This window comes from Geotrypetes seraphini, chromosome 6, assembly GCF_902459505.1.
Source record: "Geotrypetes seraphini chromosome 6, aGeoSer1.1, whole genome shotgun sequence".
In the NCBI taxonomy this organism is placed as follows: Eukaryota; Metazoa; Chordata; class Amphibia; order Gymnophiona; family Dermophiidae; genus Geotrypetes; species Geotrypetes seraphini.
In genome coordinates this window covers 185,621,720-185,647,149 of record NC_047089.1, presented here as the reverse complement: position 1 = coordinate 185,647,149, position 25,430 = coordinate 185,621,720, and the positions used below count along the sequence as shown (strand labels likewise).

General features: G+C 43.4%; 1 protein-coding gene across 13 annotated transcripts in view; it reads left to right on the top strand.

Annotated features, from left to right (window-relative positions):
- CAMK2B (calcium/calmodulin dependent protein kinase II beta) overlaps window positions 1-25,430 on the top strand; it is a 385,126-nt gene that overhangs the window by 50,076 nt on the left and 309,620 nt on the right. For all 13 annotated transcript variants that reach the window (XM_033948504.1, XM_033948506.1, XM_033948501.1 and 10 more), the window contains exon 2: window positions 4,250-4,344. In XM_033948504.1, coding sequence (XP_033804395.1) covers window positions 4,250-4,344 — 95 coding nt within the window. The remainder of the gene's footprint in view (window positions 1-4,249; window positions 4,345-25,430) is intronic.

The following is a 25,430-nucleotide window of genomic DNA, read 5'->3' as shown; positions in this document are numbered from 1 at the left end:
AGTGCGGCTCCCTGCGCTAAAAACTGCTATCGCAGTTTGATAGAAGAAGGCCTTTATAAAATAGGGCCTATATTAGGCAATAACTTTTTTTACTTTTACTTTATTTTTAATGTGTGCTTCACTGTACTTTTTAATAAGTATTAAAATATATATTTATTTTTACTTTTACCTAAGTACGTTGAACACTACTGGCAGATTTCTTTACATCCTCTCTGCCTGTATATTTGTTGTTTATGTATGTGCCAAACCAACGGTCCATCAAGCCCAGTAACCCGCTCTCACCATGGCCAATCCAGGTCACTAGTACCTGGCCAAAACCCAAGGAGTAGCAACATTCCATTATCTCAGAGTATGCAAGATTCCGGAACCCCAAATAGTAGCAACATGCCATACAGAATCCCCAAAGAGTAGCAAGATTCTAGGATCCCAAAGAGTAGCAACATTCCATGGTACCGATCCAGGGCAAGCAGTGGCTTCCCCTATGTCTTTCTCAATAACAGACTATGGACTTTTCCTCCAGGAAATTGTCCAAACCTTTCTTAAAACCAGCTACGCTATCCGCTCTTACCACAACCTCTGGCAATGCGTTCCAGAGCTTAACTATTCTCTGAGTGACAAAATATTTCCTCCTATTGGTTTTAAAAGTATTGCCCTATAACTTCGAGTGTCCCCTAATTTTTGTAATTTTTGACGGAGTGAAAAATCAATCCACTTGACCCGTTCTACTCCGCTCAGACTTAGAAAGAATGATAAACTGAAAACAAGTGTGATATCCATCAGATGTTATTATCAGATTTCAAAGAATGTATTTTAGTTTGACTACAGGTTGACACTGTCCTAAGGCAATGTGAGGTAGGCACATGGTTCATTCACTAGATGACAAAGTACTTAGCAGCCATTTAAAAAGCTAAATAGTTCAGTCACTAGGTATTACAGTAAATTTTACAAGAAAGAAAGTGAAAAATGCACCTGAGTTACTAGCAGTCTAACAAGCAGATAGGGGTATTGCAGCAGGGGATATGTTATAGAAAGAGCCCACAAAACAAGGTTTCATGAAATTATTTTAAACACCTTGGTATGTGTGTATATGTGAATCTATTCTGTATGTACGGCTGTACATGTCAGAGTGCCTATATGTGTGTGCTTATGTCTGTGGGAGGGGGATGTAAGAGTGTATGTGTGTGTGTGTATGTTTGTATGTGTGTGTGTATCTATCTGGGTGTGTGTTTTATGTTAGCTGTACAGTGTATATATCTGCGAACAGGAGAGATGAGGGGAGAGGCAATTTAAAAAGAACAATTCCCCAATATCTTTGCTTCCATGAATCATTCCAGTCAATATTCAGCTGGCAGCAGTTAGCATATTTTTATACGCTGACCCCTGCAAAAGAATTTGAGTGGGATATTCAATATCACGCCATGTCTGATATTGAATATCCCAAGTTTGATCAGTCAGGAGTTGCTACCTGATCTTAGGTGGGTCAAGGCCAATATTTAGCTTGGACACACTTAAAGAGAATCCCGGGACCAGTTTTTTCCTCTCCCCCTCAATAAGCACTGATCCCCCTCCCTCAAGGAACACTGGAACCCCCTGCCACCTGTCAATTCCCCCTCACAATAGTACTGCTAGAACCACAAGACTGCTTCTAGAGACCACGGGAGCCATTTTGACATCAGAGCTGCAATGGGTATCACTGCTGCCCTATGGATTCTAGACCACCAGGGATTTTAAAGGTAGGCCCCAGGAGGCCTACAAGGGGTAAGAAGTTCTTGTTGGGAGGCCCAGTACTCCTCAGGGGGAGGTGTTGGGAGGTAGGATGATTGATGCGGGGGCTGGAGAGGGGGGAGAAGGGAGGAGAGACCTTTGCAGGCTCTCAGCCATTAAGCAGTAGTTACATGGGTGCCAGATGATATTAATAACATAAGAATAGCCATACCAGGTCTGACCAATGGCCCATCTAGCCCATTACCCTGTTTCCAACAGTGGCCAATCCGGGTCACAAGTACCTGGCAGAGACCCATATAGTGACATTTCATGCTGCCAATCCCAGGGCAAGCAATGGCTTCTCCTATATCTGCCTTAATAGAAGGCTATGGACTTCTCCTCCAGCAACTTGTCCAAACCTTTTTTAAACCCAGATATGCTAATTGCCATTATCACATCCGCTGGGAACAAGTTCTAGAGCTTAATTATTTGTTGTGTGTTCTAGGGGTATAGTTGGGGAGAAGCAATGAGTTATTTGGTTGCTGGCAATATTCAGTGTCAACAATGCATAGCTAACCAGTTCACCTAGTTAGCTATGCAGGCACCAGCACAAAATATTGCCAGCAACTGCATAACTCATGGCTTCTCCCCAACTCGGTGTCAGGTCAAAATCGTGGAAGACAAAGGCGCGCGCTGACAACTGAGCGCAGCGCGGAGGCGCGTGCCAAAGAAAATAACTGTTTTTAGGGGCTCCGACGGGGGTGTGTGGGGGGAACCCCCCACTTTACTTTATACAGATCGTGCCGCGTTGTGGGGGCGTTGTGGGGGGTTGTAACCTCCCACATTTTACTGAAAACTTCACTTTTTCCCTAAAAACAGGGAAAAAGTTAAGTTTACAGTATAATGAGGGGGGTTACAACCCCCCAAACTACCCACAACGCTGCCGCGATCTGTATTAAGTAAAGTGGGGGGGGGGCTCCCTAACAAAACCCCCCGTCGGAGCTCCTAAAAACTGTCATTTTCTTCGGCGCACGCCTCCGTCTTGCGCTCAGTTGTCGGCGCGCGCCTTTGTCTTCCGCGGTTTTGTCTATGAACCCCCCAACTCTACCCCTGGAACACTCAACAGATTGCCCCTTAAGTTTCTTTCTGAACAGTTCCATTCCAATTCAGGAAGAAATTATTTATTTAGGGGTGTTATTACATAGGACGCTCTCTATCTACAGTCATGAGGCACATAAATAGAACCGTACTTTTTTAAATTGAGAGTACTATGGAGATTGCATGGTTTGCATTTCTTTGAGAACTTTCATATCACTTTACAGAGCATCATCTTTCCTTATTTTTTGTAATGTTCTTTTACATTGTCTGCCAAGTTATGCACTTTGTAATTTACAAACATAATTATTGTTATACTACCAAATCTGAACATATTTCTCCTATATTTGCCTCCCTACATTGACTTCTATTTTTAGAAATAATTAAATTTAAAAATTTCAAGGCTCTAATAGTGCAGCTTCATTGATATTGTCCTCCATTTTTAAGCCTATAAACCAGTTAGGTCCTTACGATCCTCTGATATAAACTAATTAGTTTGCTAGGTTTTTGTTCCTCCATTTTCCATGTAGCTGGCACTAAATTATGGAACAACTGACTTCTGTCGTTCAGAAAACAACTTAAAACATACTTATTTTGCGTATCATTTGGTCTAATCTATAACCCTGAGAAGTGAACAGTAGCGGCTAATTTTGGGCTAAATCCATGGTTTAGAATGACTTTTTTCATCTTTTTAGGAAGGTATTTGTTAATTTTATATAATGTCTGTGAGTCTCTGATATATTGTGAACCTCTTAGTGCTTAAGATTGTGTAGCATACAAATTTTAAAATAAATAAATATGCCCCTCTGAGGCCTGGTTCCAAAATGGCCGGTTAGTGCAGATATTCAGCAGCATTTCCTAGTTACGGTAAGTGCCGCTGAATTTTATATCAGTGTATTGCCACCCCAAGCGACTTAAGCTGTCCACCTCACTTAAATCACTTATTGACCCAATCTCTTTACTAGGAAAGGTGCTTTTCCTATAGAAATGTTGGCCCATTTTATTTCTCTGAAACCCCCCCCCCCCAGTCTGATCTAACTTAGAAAAAAGGAGAACCCACATCATCAGGTTGGCTTTTAGTCCAGTGCTTATTTAGAAGAAAGACTGCCTCCAAGCATCATACTGGAACATTGGATCAGTACCAACTTAAGAAGGATGAGCATCTCTTAATACCATAGTGGAGCACTGTGTTAGTACTGGCTCAGAAGGCAGTGTGTCCTTATCATACTAGATTATTGGTCCAGTACTGGCTCAGAGGACAGACTGAGAGATATTTTGTTCTGTTTTACATGTTGGGCATACAGAATGCATCTAATATATTTAAGGTCGCCAACCGGCTCTGTCATTTTAGAATACGTTTATCTGACTCTGGTTGTGCCTTGCTGTGACCGTAGACCAACGGCTCTGATTTTCTTAGCTGATGACAAATGCACTCTTTTCCTCTTTCCAGGGGGGCCTTCTCTGTGGTACGACGCTGCGTTAAGCTTTGCACTGGACATGAGTATGCCGCCAAGATCATCAACACCAAGAAGCTCTCGGCAAGAGGTAAGAGCACAGTCCACTGCCTCGAGGACATCACCTCTGCTGACTTTGCCACTTCCTGTGAATGGCCTGTCTGTGACCTTTGAGAAGGTGCAGTTTTGTTTGTGAACACTCCAGCTTTTACAAGATGACCTGCCATGTCTGTCATTGGGATGTGATGTAAAGAGACATGTCTTTTTTCATGCTAAGTATACTAAGGCTGTAAATATTGTATTTTCTCAGGCTGTAATGGATACCTAGTATGAAGGAAACCTGCCCTTTATACATAGTAACATAGTAACATAGTAGATGACGGCAGATAAAGACCCGAATGGTCCATCTAGTCTGCCCAACCTGATTTAATTTAAATTTTTTTTTTTTTTTTTTTTAATTTTTCTTCTTAGCTATTTCTGGGCAAGAATCCAAAGTTTTACCCGGTACTGTGCTTGGGTTCCAACTGCCAAAATCTCTGTTAAGACTTACTCCAGCCCATCTACACCCTCCCAGCCATTGAAACCCTCCCCTGCCCATCCTCCACCAAACGGCCATACACAGACACAGACCGTGCAAGTCTGCCCAGTAACTGGCCTAGTTCAATATTTAATATTATTTTCTGATTCTAAATCTTCTGTGTTCATCCCACGCTTCTTTGAACTCAGTCACAGTTTTACTCTCCACCACCTCTCTCGGGAGCGCATTCCAGGCATCCACTATCCTCTCCGTAAAGTAGAATTTCCTAACATTGCCCCTGAATCTACCACCCCTCAACCTCAAATTATGTCCTCTGGTTTTACCATTTTCCTTTCTCTGGAAAAGATTTTGTTCTACGTTAATACCCTTCAAGTATTTGAACGTCTGAATCATATCTCCCCTGTCTCTCCTTTCCTCTAGAGTATGCATATTCAGGGCTTCCAGTCTCTCCTCATACGTCTTCTGGCGCAAGCCTCCTATCATTTTCGTCGCTCTCCTCTGGACCGCCTCAAGTCTTCTTACGTCTTTCGCCAGATACGGTCTCCAAAACTGAACACAATACTCCAAGTGGGGCCTCACCAATGACCTGTACAGGGGCATCAACACCTTCTTCCTTCTACTGACTAAGCCTCTCTTTATACAGCCCAGCATCCTTCTGGCAGCAGCCACTGCCTTGTCACACTGTTTTTTCGCCTTTAGATCTTTGGACACTATCACCCCAAGGTCCCTCTCCGTGCATATCAGCTTCTCTCCTCCCAGCATATACGGTTCCTTCCTATTATTAATCCCCAAATGCATTACTCTGCATTTCTTTGCATTGAATTTTAGTTGCCAGGCATTAGACCATTCCTCTAACTTTTGCAGATCCTTTTTCATATTTTCCACTCCCTCTTCGGTGTCTACTCTGTTACAAATCTTGGTATCATCTGCAAAAAGGCACACTTTTCCTTCTAACCCTTCAGCAATGTCACTCACATACATATTGAACAGGATTGGCCCCAGCAGCGAACCCTGAAGGACTCCACTAGTCACCTTTCCTTCCTTCGAGCGACTTCCATTAACCACCACCCTCTGGCGTCTGTCCGACAGCCAGTTTCTGACCCAGTTCACCACTTTGGGTCCTAACTTCAGCCCTTCAAGTTTGTTCAACAGCCTCCTATGAGGAACTGTATCAAAGGCTTTGCTGAAATCCAAGTAAATTACATCTAGCATATGTCCTCGATCCAGCTCTCTGGTCACCCAATCAAAAAATTCAATCAGGTTCGTTTGGCACGATTTACCTTTTGTAAAGCCATGTTGCCTCGGATCCTGTAACCCATTAGATTCAAGGAAGTACACTATCCTTTCTTTCAGCAACACTTCCATTATTTTTCCAACAACTGAAGTGAGGCTCACCGGCCTGTAGTTTCCTGCTTCATCCCTGTGACCACTTTTATGAATAGGGACCACATCCGCTCTCCTCCAATCCCCAGGAATCACTCCCGTCTCCAGAGATTTGTTGAACAAGTCTTTAATAGGACTCGCCAGAACCTCTCTGAGCTCCCTTAGTATCCTGAGATGGATCCCGTCTGGTCCCATCGCTTTGTCTACCTTCAGTTTTTCAAGTTGCTCATAAACACCCTCCTCCGTGAACGGCGCAGAATCTACTCCATTTTCTCGTGTAACTTTGCCAGACAATCTCGGTCCTTCTCCAGGATTTTCTTCTGTGAACACAGAACAGAAGTATTTGTTTAGCACATTTGCTTTCTCCTCATCACTCTCCACATATTTGTTCCCAGCATCTTTTAGCCTAGCAATTCCATTTTTTATCTTCCTCCTTTCACTAATATATCAGAAAAATTTTTTATCTCCCTTTTTTACATTTTTTGCCATTTGTTCTTCCGCCTGTGCCTTCGCCAAACGTATCTCTCTCTTGGCTTCTTTCAGTTTCACCCTGTAGTCCTTTCTGCTCTCCTCTTCTTGGGGTTTTTAATATTTCATGAACGCCAACTCTTTCGCCTTTATTTTCTCAGCCACTAGGTTGGAGAACCATATCGGCTTCCTTTTTCTCTTGTTTTTATTGATTTTCTTCACATAAAGATCCGTAGCCATTTTTATCGCTCTTTTCAGCTTAGACCACTGTCTTTCCACTTCTCTTATGTCCTCCCATCCTAACAGCTCTTTCTTCAGGTACTTTCCCATTGCATTAAAGTCCGTACGTTTGAAATCTAGGACTTTAAGTATTGTGCGGCCGCTCTCCACTTTAGCCGTTATATCAAACAAAACCGTTTGATGATCGCTACTACCCAGGTGAGCACCCACTCGAACATTAGAGATACTCTCTCCATTTGTGAGGACCAGATCCAATATCGCTTTTTCCCTTGTGGGTTCCGTCACCATTTGTCTGAGCAGAGCCTCTTGAAAGGCATCCACAATCTCCCTACTTCTTTCCGATTCCGCAGACGGAACATTCCAGTCCGCATCCGGCAGGTTGAAATCTCCCAACAGCAGAACCTCCTCTTTCCTTCCAAACTTTTGGATATCCACAATCAGATCCTTATCAATTTGCTGCGATTGAGTCGGAGGTCTGTAGACTACACCCACGTAGATAGAAGTTCCATCTTCTCTTTTCAGAGCAATCAATATCGCTTCTTCCTCTCCCCAGGTCCCTTGCATTTCGGTCGCTTGGATATTGATCTTTACATAGAGAGCTACTCCTCCACCTTTATGACCATCTCTGTCCTTCCTAAAAATATTATATACCGATATGTTTGCATCCCATCCATGTGATTCACTGAACCATGTCTCTGTGATAGCAACAATATCTAGATCTGCCTCTAATATCAGGGCTTGCAGATCATGAACTTTGTTGCTTAGACTGCGAGCATTTGTGGTCATCGCTTTCCAGCTATTTTTCAGCGATAATCTCCTTTTTCGTATGGATTTTTGTGTCGTTTCACTTTCCGTTGCAATCCTAAGAAATGAATTGCTGATATTGCTTATGTTGCAGCCTTTACTACTATCACATCTTTTCTTTTGCCGGGGGTGGTCTCTATAATTGTCCTTCGTACATACACCACCCCCACCTTCTAGTTTAAATGCCTAGAAAAATATTGTCTAAATTTCTCTGCAAGGTTTCTTTTTCCTGCTGTAGTAATATGTAGCCCATCAGTGCAATATAGCTTCTTGTCCTTCCATGTATTTCCCCATCCTCCTATGTACCTGAAGCCTTCTTGATGACACCAGGCTCTGAGCCATCTATTAAAGTCCTCTGTGTTTTTCACTCTTTGCTCTCCCTTTCCATATGCAGGCAGTATTTCAGAAAAAGCTAAAGTCTTTACAAAAGGTTTCACGCCCTCATCAAGCTCCCGAAAAGCTTTCTGTGCTGCAAGTGTGGAGTTGTTTGCCAGGTCATTTGTTCCCAGATGGATAACAACATCAGTGTTAAAATCCTTAGTTTCTTCCTTAATTATAGTCAGTATTTGCCTGGAACTCCTGGTAGCTGAGGATCCTGGAAGACATTTCACTATTTTGGTCTCCTCGCCCTGTGTTCCAAGGTTAATGCCTCTGATGATGGAATCCCCTAACAGTAATAGTTTTATGTTTTTGGCTTTTTTATTTGTACTTAGGGTGCACTTGTTCTCTTGAGTTACCTTCATTGGTTCCAGTCCCACCTCCCTTCTGTTTTCCTGAGTATCGCAGTGCACTAGTGGAGCGAAGGAATTCTGTAGAGGTAATATTAGTGAAGGTGGATGTTTCTGTGTTACATGTCGCAGTCTTCCTGAGCCTACTGTGACCCATTTATTCCTGGGCTGTTTTATTCTTTGAGGTAGAGGTGGTAAGTTGGTATGATTTTGTGGAGTGATGGAAGCTGCTTTAATTGTATTCAATTCCTGTTTAAGTTTGCCAAGCTCCTCCTTAATACTGGCAAGTTGAAGACAGATGGGGCAAGCCTTAAGCCTCCAGATAGTATGTCTTGGAATTACATAGTAACATAGTAACATAGTAGATGACGGCAGATAAAGACCCGAATGGTCCATCCAGTCTACCCAACCTGATTCAATTTAAAAATTTTTTTTTTTTTTTTTCTTCTTAGCTATTTCTGGGCGAGAATCCAAAGCTTTACCCGGTACTGTGCTTGGGTTCCAACTGCCGAAATCTCTGTTAAGACTTACTCCAGCCCATCTACACCCTCCCAGCCATTGAAGCCCTCCCCTGCCCATCCTCCTCCAAACGGCCATACACAGACACAGACCGTACAAGTCTGCCCAGTAACTGGCCTAGTTCAATCTTTAATATTATTTTCTGATTCTAAATCTTCTGTGTTCATCCCACGCTTCTTTGAACTCAGTCACAGTTTTACTCTCCACCACCTCTCTCGGGAGCGCATTCCAGGCATCCACCACCCTCTCCGTAAAGTAGAATTTCCTAACATTGCCCCTGAATCTACCACCCCTCAACCTCAAATTATGTCCTCTGGTTTTACCATTTTCCTTTCTCTGGAAAAGATTTTGTTCTACGTTAATACCCTTTAAGTATTTGAACGTCTGAATCATATCTCCCCTGTCTCTCCTTTCCTCTAGGGTATACATATTCAGGGCTTCCAGTCTCTCCTCATATGTCTTCTGGTGCAAGCCTCCTATCATTTTCGTCGCCCTCCTCTGGACCGCCTCAAGTCTTCTTACGTCTTTCGCCAGATACGGTCTCCAAAACTGAACACAATACTCCAAGTGGGGCCTCACCAATGACCTGTACAGGGGCATCAACACCTTCTTTCTTCTACTGACTACGCCTCTCTTTATACAGCCCAGAATCCTTCTGGCAGCAGCCACTGCCTTGTCACACTGTTTTTTCGCCTTTAGATCTTCGGACACTATCACCCCAAGGTCCCTCTCCCCGTCCGTGCATATCAGCTTCTCTCCTCCCAGCATATACGGTTCCTTCCTATTATTAATCCCCAAATGCATTACTCTGCATTTCTTTGCATTGAATTTTAGTTGCCAGGCATTAGACCATTCCTCTAACTTTTGCAGATCCTTTTTCATATTTTCCACTCCCTCTTCGGTGTCTACTCTGTTACAAATCTTGGTATCATCTGCAAAAAGGCACACTTTTCCTTCTAACCCTTCAGCAATGTCACTTACATACATATTGAACAGGATTGGCCCCAGCACCGAACTCTGAGGGACTCCACTAGTCACCTTTCCTTCCTTCGAGCGACTTCCATTAACCACCACCCTCTGGCGTCTGTCCGACAGCCAGTTTCTGACCCAGTTCACCACTTTGGGTCCTAACTTCAGCCCTTCAAGTTTGTTCAACAGCCTCCTATGAGGAACTGTATCAAAGGCTTTGCTGAAATCCAAATAAATTACATCTAGCATATGTCCTCGATCCAGCTCTCTGGTCACCCAATCAAAAAATTCAATCAGGTTCGTTTGGCACGATTTACCTTTTGTAAAGCCATGTTGCCTCGGATCCTGTAACCCATTAGATTCAAGGAAATACACTATCCTTTCTTTCAGCAACACTTCCATTATTTTTCCAACAACTGAAGTGAGGCTCACCGGCCTGTAGTTTCCTGCTTCATCCCTGTGACCACTTTTATGAATAGGGACCACATCCGCTCTCCTCCAATCCCCAGGAATCACTCCCGTCTCCAGAGATTTGTTGAACAAGTCTTTAATAGGACTCGCCAGAACCTCTCTGAGTTCCCTTAGTATCCTGGGATGGATCCCGTCTGGTCCCATCGCTTTGTCCACCTTCAGTTTTTCAAGTTGCTCATAAACACCCTCCTCCGTGAAAGGCGCAGAATCTACTCCATTTTCTCGTGTAACTTTGCCGGACAATCTCGGTCCTTCTCCAGGATTTTCTTCTGTGAACACAGAACAGAAGTATTTGTTTAGCACATTTGCTTTCTCCTCATCACTCTCCACATATTTGTTCCCAGCATCTTTTAGCCTAGCAATTCCATTTTTTATCTTCCTCCTTTCACTAATATATCTGAAAAAATTTTTATCTCCTTTTTTTACATTTTTAGCCATTTGTTCTTCCGCCTGTGCCTTCGCCAAGCGTATCTCTCTCTTGGCTTCTTTCAGTTTCACCCTGTAGTCTTTTCTGCTCTCCTCTTCTTGGGTTTTTTTATATTTCATGAACGCCAACTCTTTCGCCTTTATTTTCTCAGCCACTAGGTTGGAGAACCATATCGGCTTCCTTTTTCTTTTGTTTTTATTGATTTTCTTCACATAAAGGTCCGTAGCCATTTTTATCACTCCTTTCAGCTTAGACCACTGTCTTTCCACTTCTCTTATGTCCTCCCATCCTAACAGCTCTTTCTTCAGGTACTTTCCCATTGCATTAAAGTCCGTACGTTTGAAATCTAGGACTTTAAGTATCGTGCGGCCGCTCTCCACTTTAGCCGTTATATCAAACCAAACCGTTTGATGATCGCTACTACCCAGGTGAGCACCCACTCGAACATTAGAGATACTCTCTCCATTTGTGAGGACCAGATCCAATATCGCTTTTTCCCTTGTGGGTTCCGTCACCATTTGTCTGAGCAGAGCCTCTTGAAAGGCATCCACAATCTCCCTACTTCTTTCCGATTCCGCAGACGGAACATTCCAGTCCGCATCCGGCAGGTTGAAATCTCCCAACAGCAGAACCTCCTCTTTCCTTCCAAACTTTTGGATATCCACAATCAGATCCTTATCAATTTGCTGCGATTGAGTCGGAGGTCTGTAGACTACACCCACGTAGATAGAAGTTCCATCTTCTCTTTTCAGAGCAATCCATATCGCTTCTTCCTCTCCCCAGGTCCCTTGCATTTCGGTCGCTTGGATATTGATCTTTACATAGAGAGCTACTCCTCCACCTTTATGACCATCTCTGTCCTTCCTAAAAAGATTATATCCCGGTATGTTTGCATCCCATCCATGTGATTCACTGAACCATGTCTCTGTGATAGCAACAATATCTAGATCTGCCTCTAATATCAGGGCTTGCAGATCATGAACTTTGTTGCTTAGACTGCGAGCATTTGTGGTCATCGCTTTCCAGCTATTTTTCAGCAATAATCTCCTTTTTCGTATGGATTTTTGTGTCGTTTCACTTTCCGTTGCAATACTAAGAAATGAGTTGCTGATATTGCTTATGTTGCAGCCTTTACTACTATCACATCTTTTCTTTTGCCGGGGGTGGTCTCTATAATTGTCCTTCGTACATACACCACCCCCACCTTCTAGTTTAAATTAAATTAAAGCACCACAGTGATTGCATAGAATAAAGGTCATCTTGATTGGTTGTGAAGTGACTTGATTTGAGTAGTCCTGATTATATGGGTCTCTATGTATGAATAGTGGTCCCTGGGGTTGGTGGGACTATAAGTCTTACCCTTATTCCTATGAAGGGAAAGGGAAAGAGGAAATAAGATTTAACAGAGGAAAGAGAAGGGTTTATTTTTTTGTGTTTTTTAAAATTTATTTTAGTAAGAAACAGGGAGGAGAAGAGAAATTAAGCAGATATAATGCTGAAAACCAGTTAAAAGAGCAGAATATGAAATGCTGAGTAACTTAGCTTTTAGAAGTTCACAGGGCAGCCTTGTTCACAGCAATGTCCCAAAGATAATTCAATTAACCTTAGAAGTAAAACAGAGCCCCTCCCTTCTCCACCTAATCAGCAGAAAACAATGGCTGAATACTAGTAAGACAGAAATATAGGCTCTATACCACCTAAAACACAGTATTTTAAACAAAAATGCAGGTTCTATCAGTGCTACCCTAAAGCACAGGATTTATAACAGGATTTTCCCTACTTTAGTCACCCTGAGCCACAGGCACCAGGATTTAATTAGAGTTAACAAAGTCTTACCCTTTTTCCTATGAAGAGGAAGAGGAAATAAGATTTATGGGTAGTAAGGTAGAGGTAGGTTTTAGGCTTGAGATCCTCAGTAGAATCAGCAGTGAATATGCTGTTACTACCATGTTTCCATGAAAATAAGATAGTGTCTTATATTAATTTTGGGTCCAAAAAACGCACTAGGGCTTATTTTTGGGGCTGTCTTATTTTTTCCATGTACAACAATCATTTCTCTCTTCCTCTCCTCTACCCCAATTCTTCCTTTTTTCTTTCTCCCCCCCCCATGTGCAGCATCATTCCTCCCCTCTCACCTATCCCCTTGTGCAGCAGAACCCCACCGACCCTCCAATCGTGAGACTGACATAACTCCGCTCCGAGGCCTCCTAAAGCAGCAGGGGTTGCTGAATTGATGAGTCCAAGTTTTTCAGCACTGTCAGGGAGAGTCAAGGAGTTTCGGGGACATTCGGTGGGGGGGGGGCTTTGGTGGGTCCATCTTAACTAGGGCTTATTTTTAGGGTAGGGCTTATATTAGGAGCATCTTTAAAAATCATGCTAGGGCTTATTTTGGGATAGGTCTCATTTTCAGCGAAACAGGGTAGCTTAAAAGATACCTGATTTTGCCCTATTTTAGGTGTTAGTGCTGTACCACTATTGCCACTCATTTTAAACTATCACAGCCATCCAGGATATGCAGGTGCTTGCAAGACAAACATCAAAACACCTCTGAAAGCTAACGGCTCAATTTAAGTTAGCCCCAAAAATGTTTAGTAAGCATGACAAAATCAATGAGGAAATATTACAAAGTACTATGGAACTTTAGTGCATCATGTACCCACCTGAACATTATTTAAAAATAATTGTATAATTTAAAAAAACATCTATAGCAAGGCCAAACATCTATAGAGGAAGGACAAAAGCATGAAAAAACACCATTTAATGCAAAAACTTTACAAGGGATGCATTTGTGCCTGCTTTTTTTTTTTTTTTTTGGGGGGGGAGAGGGCATTTGAAAAAAGAGAGGTTTGGTGACCACAAAATGCAGTCTTATGCCACCTTTCTTTGTTCAAGTTTTACCACACTGCTCAGAATTTCAGCCTCCATCTTCTGTACTACTAGCAGAAGAAAACCATAGCAAAGCCACTGGAATAGGGGTTCTCACCCAGTCTTGGGGAATCCCAAGGCAGTCTGGTTTGCCAGATAGCCACAATGGATATGCATCAGATACATTTGCATGCACTGCCCTCACTGTATGCAAAATTATTTCATGCATATTGTGGATGTCTTGAAACCAGACTGCAAGCAAGGGTTTTAGCAATCTGAAAAAAAACAAAACCAAACAGGCAGGTCTGTTGGTAACATAATTACTGACAAGTTTAGAAACCTGTCGGTTTTTTCAGATTGCTAAAACCCTTGCTTTTGTATGTGCATAGCCATGCGACGTTAGTGCATCAATCGCATGGCTAGTTTGCATGGGGTTTTAGCTAATTTGCATGGCCAGATCGGAAAATGGGCAATCGAGGAGAAAAGCACTTGGTGAGCCTTATTGTGCATCGGGTCGGCAAATGCAATCGTTGATAACACTGTCATAAGAGGTTTAGTGATGATCACTGGCTTTAGTGCATCTGGGCCTGAGTCATTACGTGATAGTGAGTCTTCTGAGCTGGCTCAGGCTACTTTATGCTCTAGATTTCAAAAGGAGCTCTGGTGTGTAGCTGAAGTTTGTCACCTTCCACCTTCTTAATTCTGCATCGTCAACATTTTCTTCCTCTCATTCAACCATCCCTATTCTGTCTGAGTACACCTCATCTGTGGTACTCTCATGCCTCTCCTCCATACCTTCTTGCACCTCCTTTTGCTCCCTGCTGGGGACATTAATCCCAATCCTGGCCCTCCTAATCTAGCCTCACCCTACTCATGCAGGTCACACTGCAATATCTCCAGCCTTATTTCTGTTTCTCTTCTCCTCCCTTCCTCTCTGCCGTTCTCATGCGCCCTGTGGAATGTGAACTCTGTCTCTTAACAAGCTTGCTTTCACCCACAACCTCTTTCTTTCTTGTTCTCTCTATCTGCTTGTTAATTGAAACCTGGCTCTGCCCTGAAGATTCCGCTTCAGTTGCTGCCCTATGTCATGGAGGTTACCTCTTCACCAATATGCCTTGCCCAGTTGGCCGCAGAGGTGCTGTTGGGCTGTTACTCTCACCTTCTTGTAGATTTCATCCTCTCCTCCCACCCCATTCTCTGCTTTTCTTCCTTCGAAGCCCACTCCATCCATCTATTTGCTCCCCAGCTCTCTGAATAGTGGTCATTTACTTAACCCCTGATAAGTCCCTTTCTTCTTTCTCACCGACTTTGACTCCTGGCTTTCCTTCTTTCTCAAACCTTCATCCTGTTCCCTCATTCATGCTTTTAATTATAGGTGCCAGCTCTGTGGGTGCCCAAGCACCCCCAATATTTTTGGGACATCACGTGACCGTAGATACACTACTGCTGCTGCTGCTGCTACTACTACTACTACTACTATAGTGGCATACCAAGAAAGGGGGAAGGGGGTGGTCTGCCCTTGGTGCAGCTCATTGGGGGTACTCCAGTCCAGAGTCCAGTCTCTCCTGCAAGCTTCAGGCTTCTGGAAGCATTAAAGAGCTGAACACACTGCCTTTGGTGGCTCCAGAAGCTTTTCGCTCTGCTGCAACGTCCTGCCTCTGCAGGGATAGGAAGTTGAAGCAGAGGAGAAGTTTCCAGGTTCACCAGAGGCAGCTTGTTCAGCTTACAAGTGGCAGAAAGACAGGTACAAGAAATGTCACACCCAGTTGGAGGAGAGAGAGAGGGATAAAAGAGAAAGCTGCCAAATTGAAGGAAGGAAGAAGGACCACCAGGAAAGGGAGAAGAAAGAGATGTTAGACCATGGGGAAGAGAGGGAAGGGAAGCAGAGAAGAGGAGAGAGATGAAAGGGAAGGAGAAAGAAATGCTAGACCATGGGGTGGGGACTGGGACAGAAAAGGGTAAGGAGAAATGGATGCCAGACCATGGGGGAGGAAGGGAAAGGAAGCAGAGGAGAGAGATGCCAGAACATGGAGAGGAGAGGAAGAATGGAGGGAGAGATGGAAGGAGACAGAGATGCCAGACCATAGGGTGGGGTGAGAGAGAGATGGAAGGGAAGATTGAGATACCAGATCTGGGGGGAGGAAAGGAGAGGAGAGAGATGCCAAACCATGGGGGGGGGGATGGGATGAGGAGGAAGGAGGGAGAGAGAGATGGAAGGGAAGGAGACAGTGATGCTATACCATGGGGTAGGGTGGGATGGGGTAAGGAAGGAAGGAAGGAAAAGAGAGAAGAGACATGCCAGAGTATGGAAGGAGGAGGGAGACAGAGAATGGAGAGAGAAAATGAACAGAGGGGTGAAGCTGGAATGAATCATATAAAAACGAGAGAGGAGGCACAGGCTGGATGGAAGGGACAAATAAGGAGGGCATATGCCATATGGAAAGTGGGAGATGGAAGGAAGAGTGAAGAGAAATTGAGGAAAGCTATAACGGCACTAGAAAAGGTTTAAAGAAGAGCAACCAAGATGATAAAGGGGATGGAACTAGAGGTCTGCACGGGAATGGGGATCACGGGAATCCTGCCGGGACCCCGCGGGGATCCCCCCGAGGTCAACGGGACTCCCACGGGGACCCCTTCCAGGCCCACGGGACTCCCATGGGGACCCCTTCCAGGCCCAAGGGACTCCCACGGGGACCCATCCAAGGCTGACAGGACTCCCACGGGGATGGATCTGGAGTTCCCATTCTGAGGCCTACCTAATGTCAATCTAGTTGAAATTTTCAAGTTGAGACTGGTCTGTGTCCAGGCTAGGAACAGCCAATATGAGCAATGAGCTCAGCATGTAGGCACTCAGTGTGCTTACATGCTGAACTCACTGCGTTACGGCTGATTGGTTGGGCGGTGTCACATTCAAGGCTAGAGCAGGAAGTCAGCCTAGGTAACAAGAAAGCTGGATTTGGGAGAGTCCCTGGATGTCGTGTACTTGGATTTCAGTAAAGCTTTTGATAGCGTCCCACACCGCAAGTCATTAAGCAAGATGAAATCGATGGGATTAGGAGAAACACTAACTTCATGGGTCGGTGACTGGCTAAGTGGTAGACTTCAGAGGGTGGTGGTTAACGGTACCCTCTCTAAAACGTCGGAGGTGACCAGTGGAGTACCGCAGGGCTCGGTCTTGGGCCCGATCCTTTTCAACATATTCGTAGATGACCTGACTCAAGGGCTTCAAGGGAAAATAACATTATTTGCCGATGACGCTAAACTATGTAACATAGTAAGTGACAGCAATTTGTCCAACAGTATGACGCAGGACCTGCTTTTGTTAGAACATTGGTCCTCGACCTGGCAACTGGGATTCAACACTAAAAAATGTAAGGTCATACACCTTGGCAACAAAAATCCGTGCAGAACTTACACCTTGAATGGAGAGACCTTGGCTAGGACTATGGCAGAACGGGATTTAGGAGTGATCATCAGTGAAGACATGAAAACTGCCAATCAAGTGGAGAAGGCTTCATCCAAGGCTAGACAAATGCTGGGTTGTATCCGTAGAAGTTTCGTTAGTCGGAAGCCCGAGGTCATTATGCCTTTGTACAGAACCATGGTGAGACCTCATCTGGAATACTGTGTACAATTCTGGAGACCACATTACCGTAAAGATGTGCTGAGAGTTGAGTCGGTTCAGCGAATGGCCACCAGGATGATTTTGGGGCTCAAGGATCTTTCGTACGAGGAGAGGCTGAATAAATTGCGGCTATACTCCCTTGAAGAGGGGAGGGAGAGGGGAGACATGATTGAGACTTTTAAATATATCACAGGTCGTATCGAGGTGGAAGATGACTTTTTCTTTCTTAAAGGACCCTCGGCCACAAGAGGGCATCCACTGAAAATCAGGGGCGGGAAATTTCACGGCGACACCAGGAAATATTTCTTCACCGAAAGCGTGGTTGATCATTGGAATGAGCTTCTAGTACAGGTGGTCGAGGCCAGCAGCGTGCCAGATTTTAAGAATAAATGGGATGTACTTGTTGGATCTCTAGGAGGGTAGAGTTAGGGGGAGGGGTCATCAGAGTGGGATCTCCAAGAGGACAGTAAGGGGGAGGTCAATTGAGTGGGCAGACTTGATGGGCTGTGGCCCTTTTCTGCCGTCATTTTCTATGTTTCTATGTTTCTATTTGGTGAGCCACCCGAGTCCCCCAAAGGCCAAATACCAGCAACTGAGAGGAGGAGGAGACCAGATTCAGAAGCGGCGGTGTGACCGAGGAAAATGCTTCATGTTGAATGGAGTGTTGTTTAATGTGCTAAATCCCTTTTATTTTGCCCTGATGTCTTGTTTTACTTCTGCTCTGGTTCACACTGCTCTTTTCGTTTGCTACCAGCACTTCTCTATTTTGGTCGTATTGATTGCTTCAGTTGTTTAGGTTTGTCCCAGTGTCTAGTTTTGGTTTTTTTTTTGTTCTGGCATCATTGTCTATTCTGTCTTACTCACTGCTGTATCTGGTTTCATTGCCTTTCCTTTTGTTTAGCGCCTGTTTCAAACTTTCATTTTGATTATGTTACCCTGTGGCTTTACCTTGGTTTCTCATTACATTTTTGTCTGGTTTATATACAATTGCACATGTTTTTATTTTCTCAACTGGCTTTTCTATGCTTCCTCATTATTTTGTCTGGCTTATTAAATTTTACATTATTATTTTAGAACAATTTTATATACATGATTTTATCTGTTCTTTAGCTGAAAACATACATTTATTGGTCTTACACCTGATGATAGCTTTTATATGGGATTTTACTTTGTTTTTTTAAACTATAGAATCCTCTTTTTTTTAACTACAGAACCCAGTCTGTTTTACATTACTTATTTTATTAAGTTATGTTCTAGGTTTTTGCTTGACTTGTTCCCCTTGATCCATATATTATACCTTTTTGTCGCTATGCTATTATTGCTAGATTCTCTCATTTATCATGTGGCCAGATTTTAGAAATGCTTTTGGCTTTTCTATGTTTAATTGAGTTTGGTCTTCATTTTGGGTTTGTTACACTACATACATTTGGTATTTTATTCATTGTGATTCATTGTGATTTTCTGTTTATCATGCAGTTGGATTTCCATCTGTCCATACTATGTAATGTGTTTCATTCATATATTGCTTCATGCAGTTCCATCTGTGCATGTTATTTATACTGTACATTTTGATCCTTTTATTTGTTTTACATATATTCTTATTTATGCATTTTTTGGTCTATGGCTATGATTTTATCCTCTTTGGATTATATCTTTTATAGCCATTTTTAATATGTTATGTTTTTCTCTCTTTCTGCCCTACATCTATCTTTGACATTAACTTTTAACATTCAACGTTCTTCCTTTCTTCTCAAATCTATCTACTTTTCCATGTCTTCCCTTCCCCTCCCATGTATCCATGTATAGCATCTCTTCCCTCTTTCTTCTCCCCTATTCTGTCCATAAACAGCATTTCTTCCATCTCTCTTTTCCTCCCTCTTTCTCCCCTTCCACTCCATCCCTGTGCACCATTTCTTCTCTCTCTCTCTCTCTCTCTCTCTCCCCTTCCCCTCCACCCCTGTGCACCATCTCTTCTCTCTCTCTCCCCCCCCTTCCCCTCCATCCCTGTGCACCATCTTCTTTCTCTATCTCCTCCATCCCTGTGCACCATCTTCTCCCTCTCTCTCCCCTTCCCATGGTCTGACATCTCTGTCTTCCCCCTTACCCCTCCTATGGTTAGGCTTCTTTCCTTCCTTTCCCATTCCCCTTTCCATGATCTGGTATCTCTCTCTCCCTCCTTTCATCATCCATCTCTAGATTTGTTCTCGAGCATGTTGGAACACATCCACTAACAGAACACACATAGCCTTATGTTTCCTATACAGATTAATATTGGATTATAAAACTGATGTTCTCATTCTTCTTCACAGTACATTGGTACAGCTGTCCTTGTATCGCTTCACATTATCCTCCCCTCAATAATTACTGTTCCTTTAAGGAGGGTGGTGCAGGTTTTTGTACCAAGTGCAGCCTAGTATGGTGTGTGTGGGAGGAGGGGAACTGTATATACAAGCGGTCCCTGAGTTACAGTGTCTGATGCTTATTATGGGGACAGTTAACTTTTATGGGGGATGGAGGGAATTCCTCACAGGGATGGGCGGGGACGGAGGGGATTCCTCGTAGGACAGGTAAGGACGCAGGGGATTTTGATGGGGACAGATGGGATTTTGGCAGGGACGGGTAGAGACGGGTGGGATTTCTGTCCCCGCGCAACTCTCTAGATGGAACTCCTCTCATATGAGGAAAGACTAAAAAGGTTAGGGCTCTTCAGCTTGGAAAAGAGACAGCTGAAGGGACATATGATTGAAGTCTACAAAATCCTGAGTGGAGTAGAACGGGTACAAGTGGATCGATTTCTCACTCTGTCAAAAATTACAAACACTAGGGGACACTCAATAAAGGAGGAAATCTTTTTTCACTCAGAGAATAGTTAAGCTCTAGAACAGTGGTTCTCAACCCTGTCCTGGAGGACCACCAGTCACTCAGGTTTTCTGGATAGACCCTAATGAATATGCATTGAGCATATTTGCATGCCTGTCACCTCCATTATATGCAAATCTTTCTCATGCATATTCATTAAGGCTATCCTGAAAACCCGATTGGCCTGGTGGTCCTCCAGGACAGGGTTGGGAACCACTGCTCTAGAACACATTGCCAGAGGTTGTGGTAAGAGTGGATAGCATAGCTAGTTTAAGAAAAGTTTGGACAATTTCCTGAAGGAAAAGTCCATAGTCTGTTGTTGAAATACACATGGGGGAAGCCACTGTTTGCCTTGGTTTGATAGCATGGAATGTTGCTACTCTTTGGGTTTTTGAAAACAACAAAGAGAAATCCAACCAGATCTGCAGAATAAACAGCGAAGCAGGAGAACAAACAAAAACTGCAGACAATGTACACAATGCAGGTGAAAATTTATTATCCCAAAATAAAATGCAGTAATATAAAAACCTTATTACCAACCAAGGGACCCAACACGGTCCGTGTTTTGGACAAATACCTTCATCAGGGGTCCATGGTAAATAAGGTATAAAGTGTACCGCAAAAAATGAAGATAACAACAATTGCCTGTATATTAAATCTGCCGAAAGTGCTGCCGAAAATGAAGTCACTCAACAGAAAAGTGACTGTTGAGTGACTTCATTTTTGGCAGCACTTTCGTCAGATTTAATATACAGGCAATTGTTGTTATCTTCATTTTTTGCGGTACACTTTATACCTTATTTACCATGGACCCCTGATGAAGGTATTTGTCCGAAACATGGACCATGTTGGGTCCCTTGGTTGGTAATAAGGTTTTTATATTACTGCATTTTATTTTGGGATAATAAATTTTCGCCTGCATCTTGTACATTGTCTGCAGTTTTTGTTTGTACTCTTTGGGTTTTTGCCAGGTACTGGTGACCTGGATTGGCTACTGTGAGAAACCAGAGACAACAAAGTTAGAAAAAATACAATTTTCTTTTTCTTTTGTTATTTTAGGATAAAGTAGTATTGCAGCTGTGTTAATAAACATTTATAAACAGAAAATGGAAATAAGGTGATCTTTTTATTAGACTTAGGGGTCCTTTTACTAAGGCGTGCTAGCCGTTTTATCACATGCTATAATCCATTATAGTCTATGGACACGTTAGCGTTTAGCACGTGCTAAATTGGCTAGCACGCCTTAGTAAAAGAACCCCTTAATTTTAATTTGTTTTTGACTAACTTTCAGAGACCAAAACCCCATTCCTCAGGTCAGGATAGGATACCATAACTGCAGTATACTGTACTGACCTGAAGAAGGTAGGGTTTTTTTGGCATCTGAAAGCTAATTGAAAAATGCACTAGTTCAATAAAATTGTATTATCTTATTTTCCATCTTTTGTTTTATATGTTTTTTTAATTTGTATAGTGGTGATTGTGGTTTGTCTTTTTTTTTTTTTTTTTCAAATTTACATCTGTTATCCTTATATTTTGTACACTATTGGGGAGCATACATCACCATTTCTGTTTCTGTCGTGTGGCACTGTATGCAGAGTCTTGCTTCGTGGCTGTTCAGTTTAACTTATGTCTACATATTTCTAATTTTAGTTTGTGATTACTTATTCCATTTTGGTTGAGGGTGTATCTGTGTTCTGTGTGAATGAAAAAAGACTTAGGGCTCCTTTTACTAAGGTGCGCTAGCGTTTTTAGCGTGCGCTGAAGATTAGCGCGTGCAAACCCTGCGCTAATCGGAAAATACTAACGCAAGCTCTATGGAGGCATTAGCGTCTAGCGCGCGCACTAAAACTGCTAGCGCACCTTAGTAAAAGGAGCCCCAAGTTTTCTGTTAACATTGACTATGCAGGATCAGTGGTGAAGTAAGGGGGGGTTGGTCTGCTCTGGCCACCCTGCCCTCTTCTCCACCCTCTGCTCCTTCCTGATCCCCCCTTCCATCACACCTCTTTAATTTTCCTGGTGTGAGCAATATCACAAACTTGCTGCCCATGTCGATGTCAGCTCTCTGATGTCAGTTCCGGGTCCCAAGTTCGTGATGCTGCTTATGCCAGAAAAATTAAAGAGGTACGGGGGAAGGGAAGGGGCGTGCATGCAGCAGGGGGGTCGGGAAGGAGCAGAGGGTGGAGAAGAGGGCAGGGGGGAATACCTTCCCCCCCAGGGCAGCACTCACCCTCGCTAAGCCACTTTGCAGGATCAGTCTGTACTAATCTGGCTTGTTTAGTTTTACAGTGAGTGTATTGATGTTCTTGTGCTCACTGCTGCCTTTTCATAGTTATACCCTTGTTGTGTGACTCATGGATTATTATTAAAAATAATTTTTTCATATAAAGGGAGGGGGTGTTAAAAAAATGATCAGCGCCGGGTGTCAAAAATACTAGGTATGCCACTGATAGTCTTATTGAATTTGAAAAAAAAAATGTATAATTAATGTTCAGACAAGAACAGTAGATACAAAGCCTTTTTTATTTTGATTTTTCTGGAGTGTAATTGGAATTTGTAACCTCTTTTCATATTTTACACAGTACAGAGGAAATGCATTTCTGTTTTCTATTTTTCCAGTGTTCTACTGCATAGAGGGTTTGCCTTCATGGGGTTCAGGTTTTGTCTGCATATTTGCATTTTTAATTTTTAGTTACTTATTTTGTATTTTTGGAGAATCTGTTTTGGTAGCAGTGCAGCTTATGCTGTTTTTCCCATAGGAGGTGATGGTGTATTAGTATTCCAGATCTCGGTGTGATGATTATTGAAGTGCTGCCTCTTCACAGACAGGGTTGCTGTTTGAGCTCCTTCAGTTCTGTAATAGCATGACAAGTTTGGTTTATAGGTTCCAAGTACAGTCAAACCTCGGTCTACGAGTGCACCGATTTGCGAGTGTTTTCCAAGATGAGCAAAACATTCGCAAAATCGGCGCCTCGGAAACCGAATTGACTCGATTTACGAGCGCTTACCCCCCCCCCCCCCCCGCAATCCGGCATCCCCCCTGCGATCTGGCATCCCCCCCTCCCGCTCGCGTCGCCCCCCTCCATGATCCTGTATCCCCCGCCGAGCACCCAAACAGCACCCCTTACCCCGATTTGGCACCAGCACCAACGCACAGAACATGGTGCTGGTGTCTGAAGAACCTCCCTCTTAGCTGGGCTGGACTGGACCTTGAGCATTTGCGCATGTTCAAGGCCTTCTGGTCTCGCTCTCTCCGAGATTCTCGGAATGAATTATGCTCGTAAACCTAGGTTCCACTGTATGTTTTTGCAGGATACTATGGCCGTTAACTTAAGAGTTTGCTGCTTCTCAGTGCACTGGATTTTTATGGTATCATCCCAATTTGAGGTGAACTCTCCAAACCTTCAAGTTCACCAAAATGTAAGACTTGCATCTGTGCACTCTGGTCCTGCATCTTCCTTCTCTCTCTTCCCCTGGTCAAATACCTTCATTAATCACCCCCCCTCCCATCAGCCTTGCTGCTTCTAGCAAAATAAAAAAGCGGTATAAAGGCATGGAGCTGCTGCCTAGGCTACTCCTTCAGACATGAACTTCTATGTGAGGGTTGGAACCAGCAATGCCATCTAGACAATGGTTCTGTGCCCTTTTGCTACATTTTTTGTGGCCAGAGGTGGCTTGGCAGGCAGGGGACTAAGGAAGCTGATGGATTGGGGGGTGGGAAGAAAGAGTGCTCCTAGATCAAGTGGCACATCCACAAAAGTTTACCCAGGGCTTATAACTGGTTAAAGTGACCCCCAAGTACAGACTGAGGAAAACAAAAACCTGTTTTGATATGGAGAGAGATGACATCATATGGCTGAGGTCTGGGATATATCTGTCTCAATGTGGCCAAGAATAACTGGACTAACAGGATGCGTCTGGTGGTCTTTCAGTGCTGTCAGTTATTCTGTTACTATATATCACATCTTCCACTAACTGGGTTGTGACCGATTGTAGGAGATTCTGCTGTAATGAGAAATAGTTGTTCCTTGTGGGCAGAGCCGGTGCAACAAAGTAAGCAAGGTAAGTATGGCAGCCTATGCCAGTGTTTTGGGATACCAGGCAAAAATGTAATCCTCTGTCATGCTTACCAGACTCATTTTACATGGCAGGCTAACATTGGATGCCTCCCTTCTCAATTGAGGGGAGAGCCTCCTGTATATCCTGCAGTCCCTACAATAGGGAAAACTCTGCTGAAACTCAAGCAGGACCAGGGGCACCACAATTCTTATTGTGCCTTATTGGCTAATGTAGATCTATTTCCCTCTCTTTCTGGAGTTGTTCTCTGAAAAACCGTGGAAATTGGACTATTTTCTGACCCCCCATCACACAGAATGAGGGGGTCGTTTTTGCATCCCAACTTCCAATCTCTGGTCATCATGGTTTGGATGTTGAAAGCTTAAAATTTGTATCCCTTCAACTGGCTTCCAGAAAAGATTCTACCAGGAGGCACTACAGTTTTTAAATGAAACAGGACAGGAATCAATAGCAGAAAGAGAGCTTCCGGATGTTTACTTCACACATGCTGCCATCGGCCTGAAGAGTTACAACAGCATCATTGGGAAGAACAGTGATCAAGCACTGGATCCCCCATGGGGGAGGGGGGAATAGCATGGGGAGGGTAAGAGAGGTGATGGACCACGGGGATGGGAAGGAAAGATGCCAGACTTCAATGGGAAGAAAGGGAAGGGATGGAGCAGATAGAGATACCAGACCATGGGAAGGGGGAGGGAAGGAGAGAGATGTCAGACCACTGGGGAAGACAGGAGAGCTACCAGACCAGGGAAAGGAAGATGGAAGAAGTGCCTTTAACCACTGATCTAAAGGAGCTTTTGTTTAGACAGGGTTCCTATTATTTTTAGTGACATTCTGCCATCTAGGTGCATATTGATGATGTCACAATGATGTCAAGATTGTGCATCAGACATGTCCACTTGCTCTAAACCACAGCCGTTGTAAGTAGGGATTCTCTTCTTATTTTCTTAGCCTTTTGTGAATGAGGTTTAGTATGCTATATATTTTTCATGTGCTTTGCTTGAGTAATGCATTATTAAGCATCTTTTGACCTTAAAATCATACTGGAGTCCTCTAAACCCCAAAAAATAAAACCCCGTTTACCTATATACAGATGCCTCTGGCACGCCTAAGTCACGTCTATCTAACTCATGCTTACCTAGCGCCCAACTCACACTCAAAAGTAGACCTGCTTTTGTAATGCATTAGGTAGATGAATTAGAACACTGAG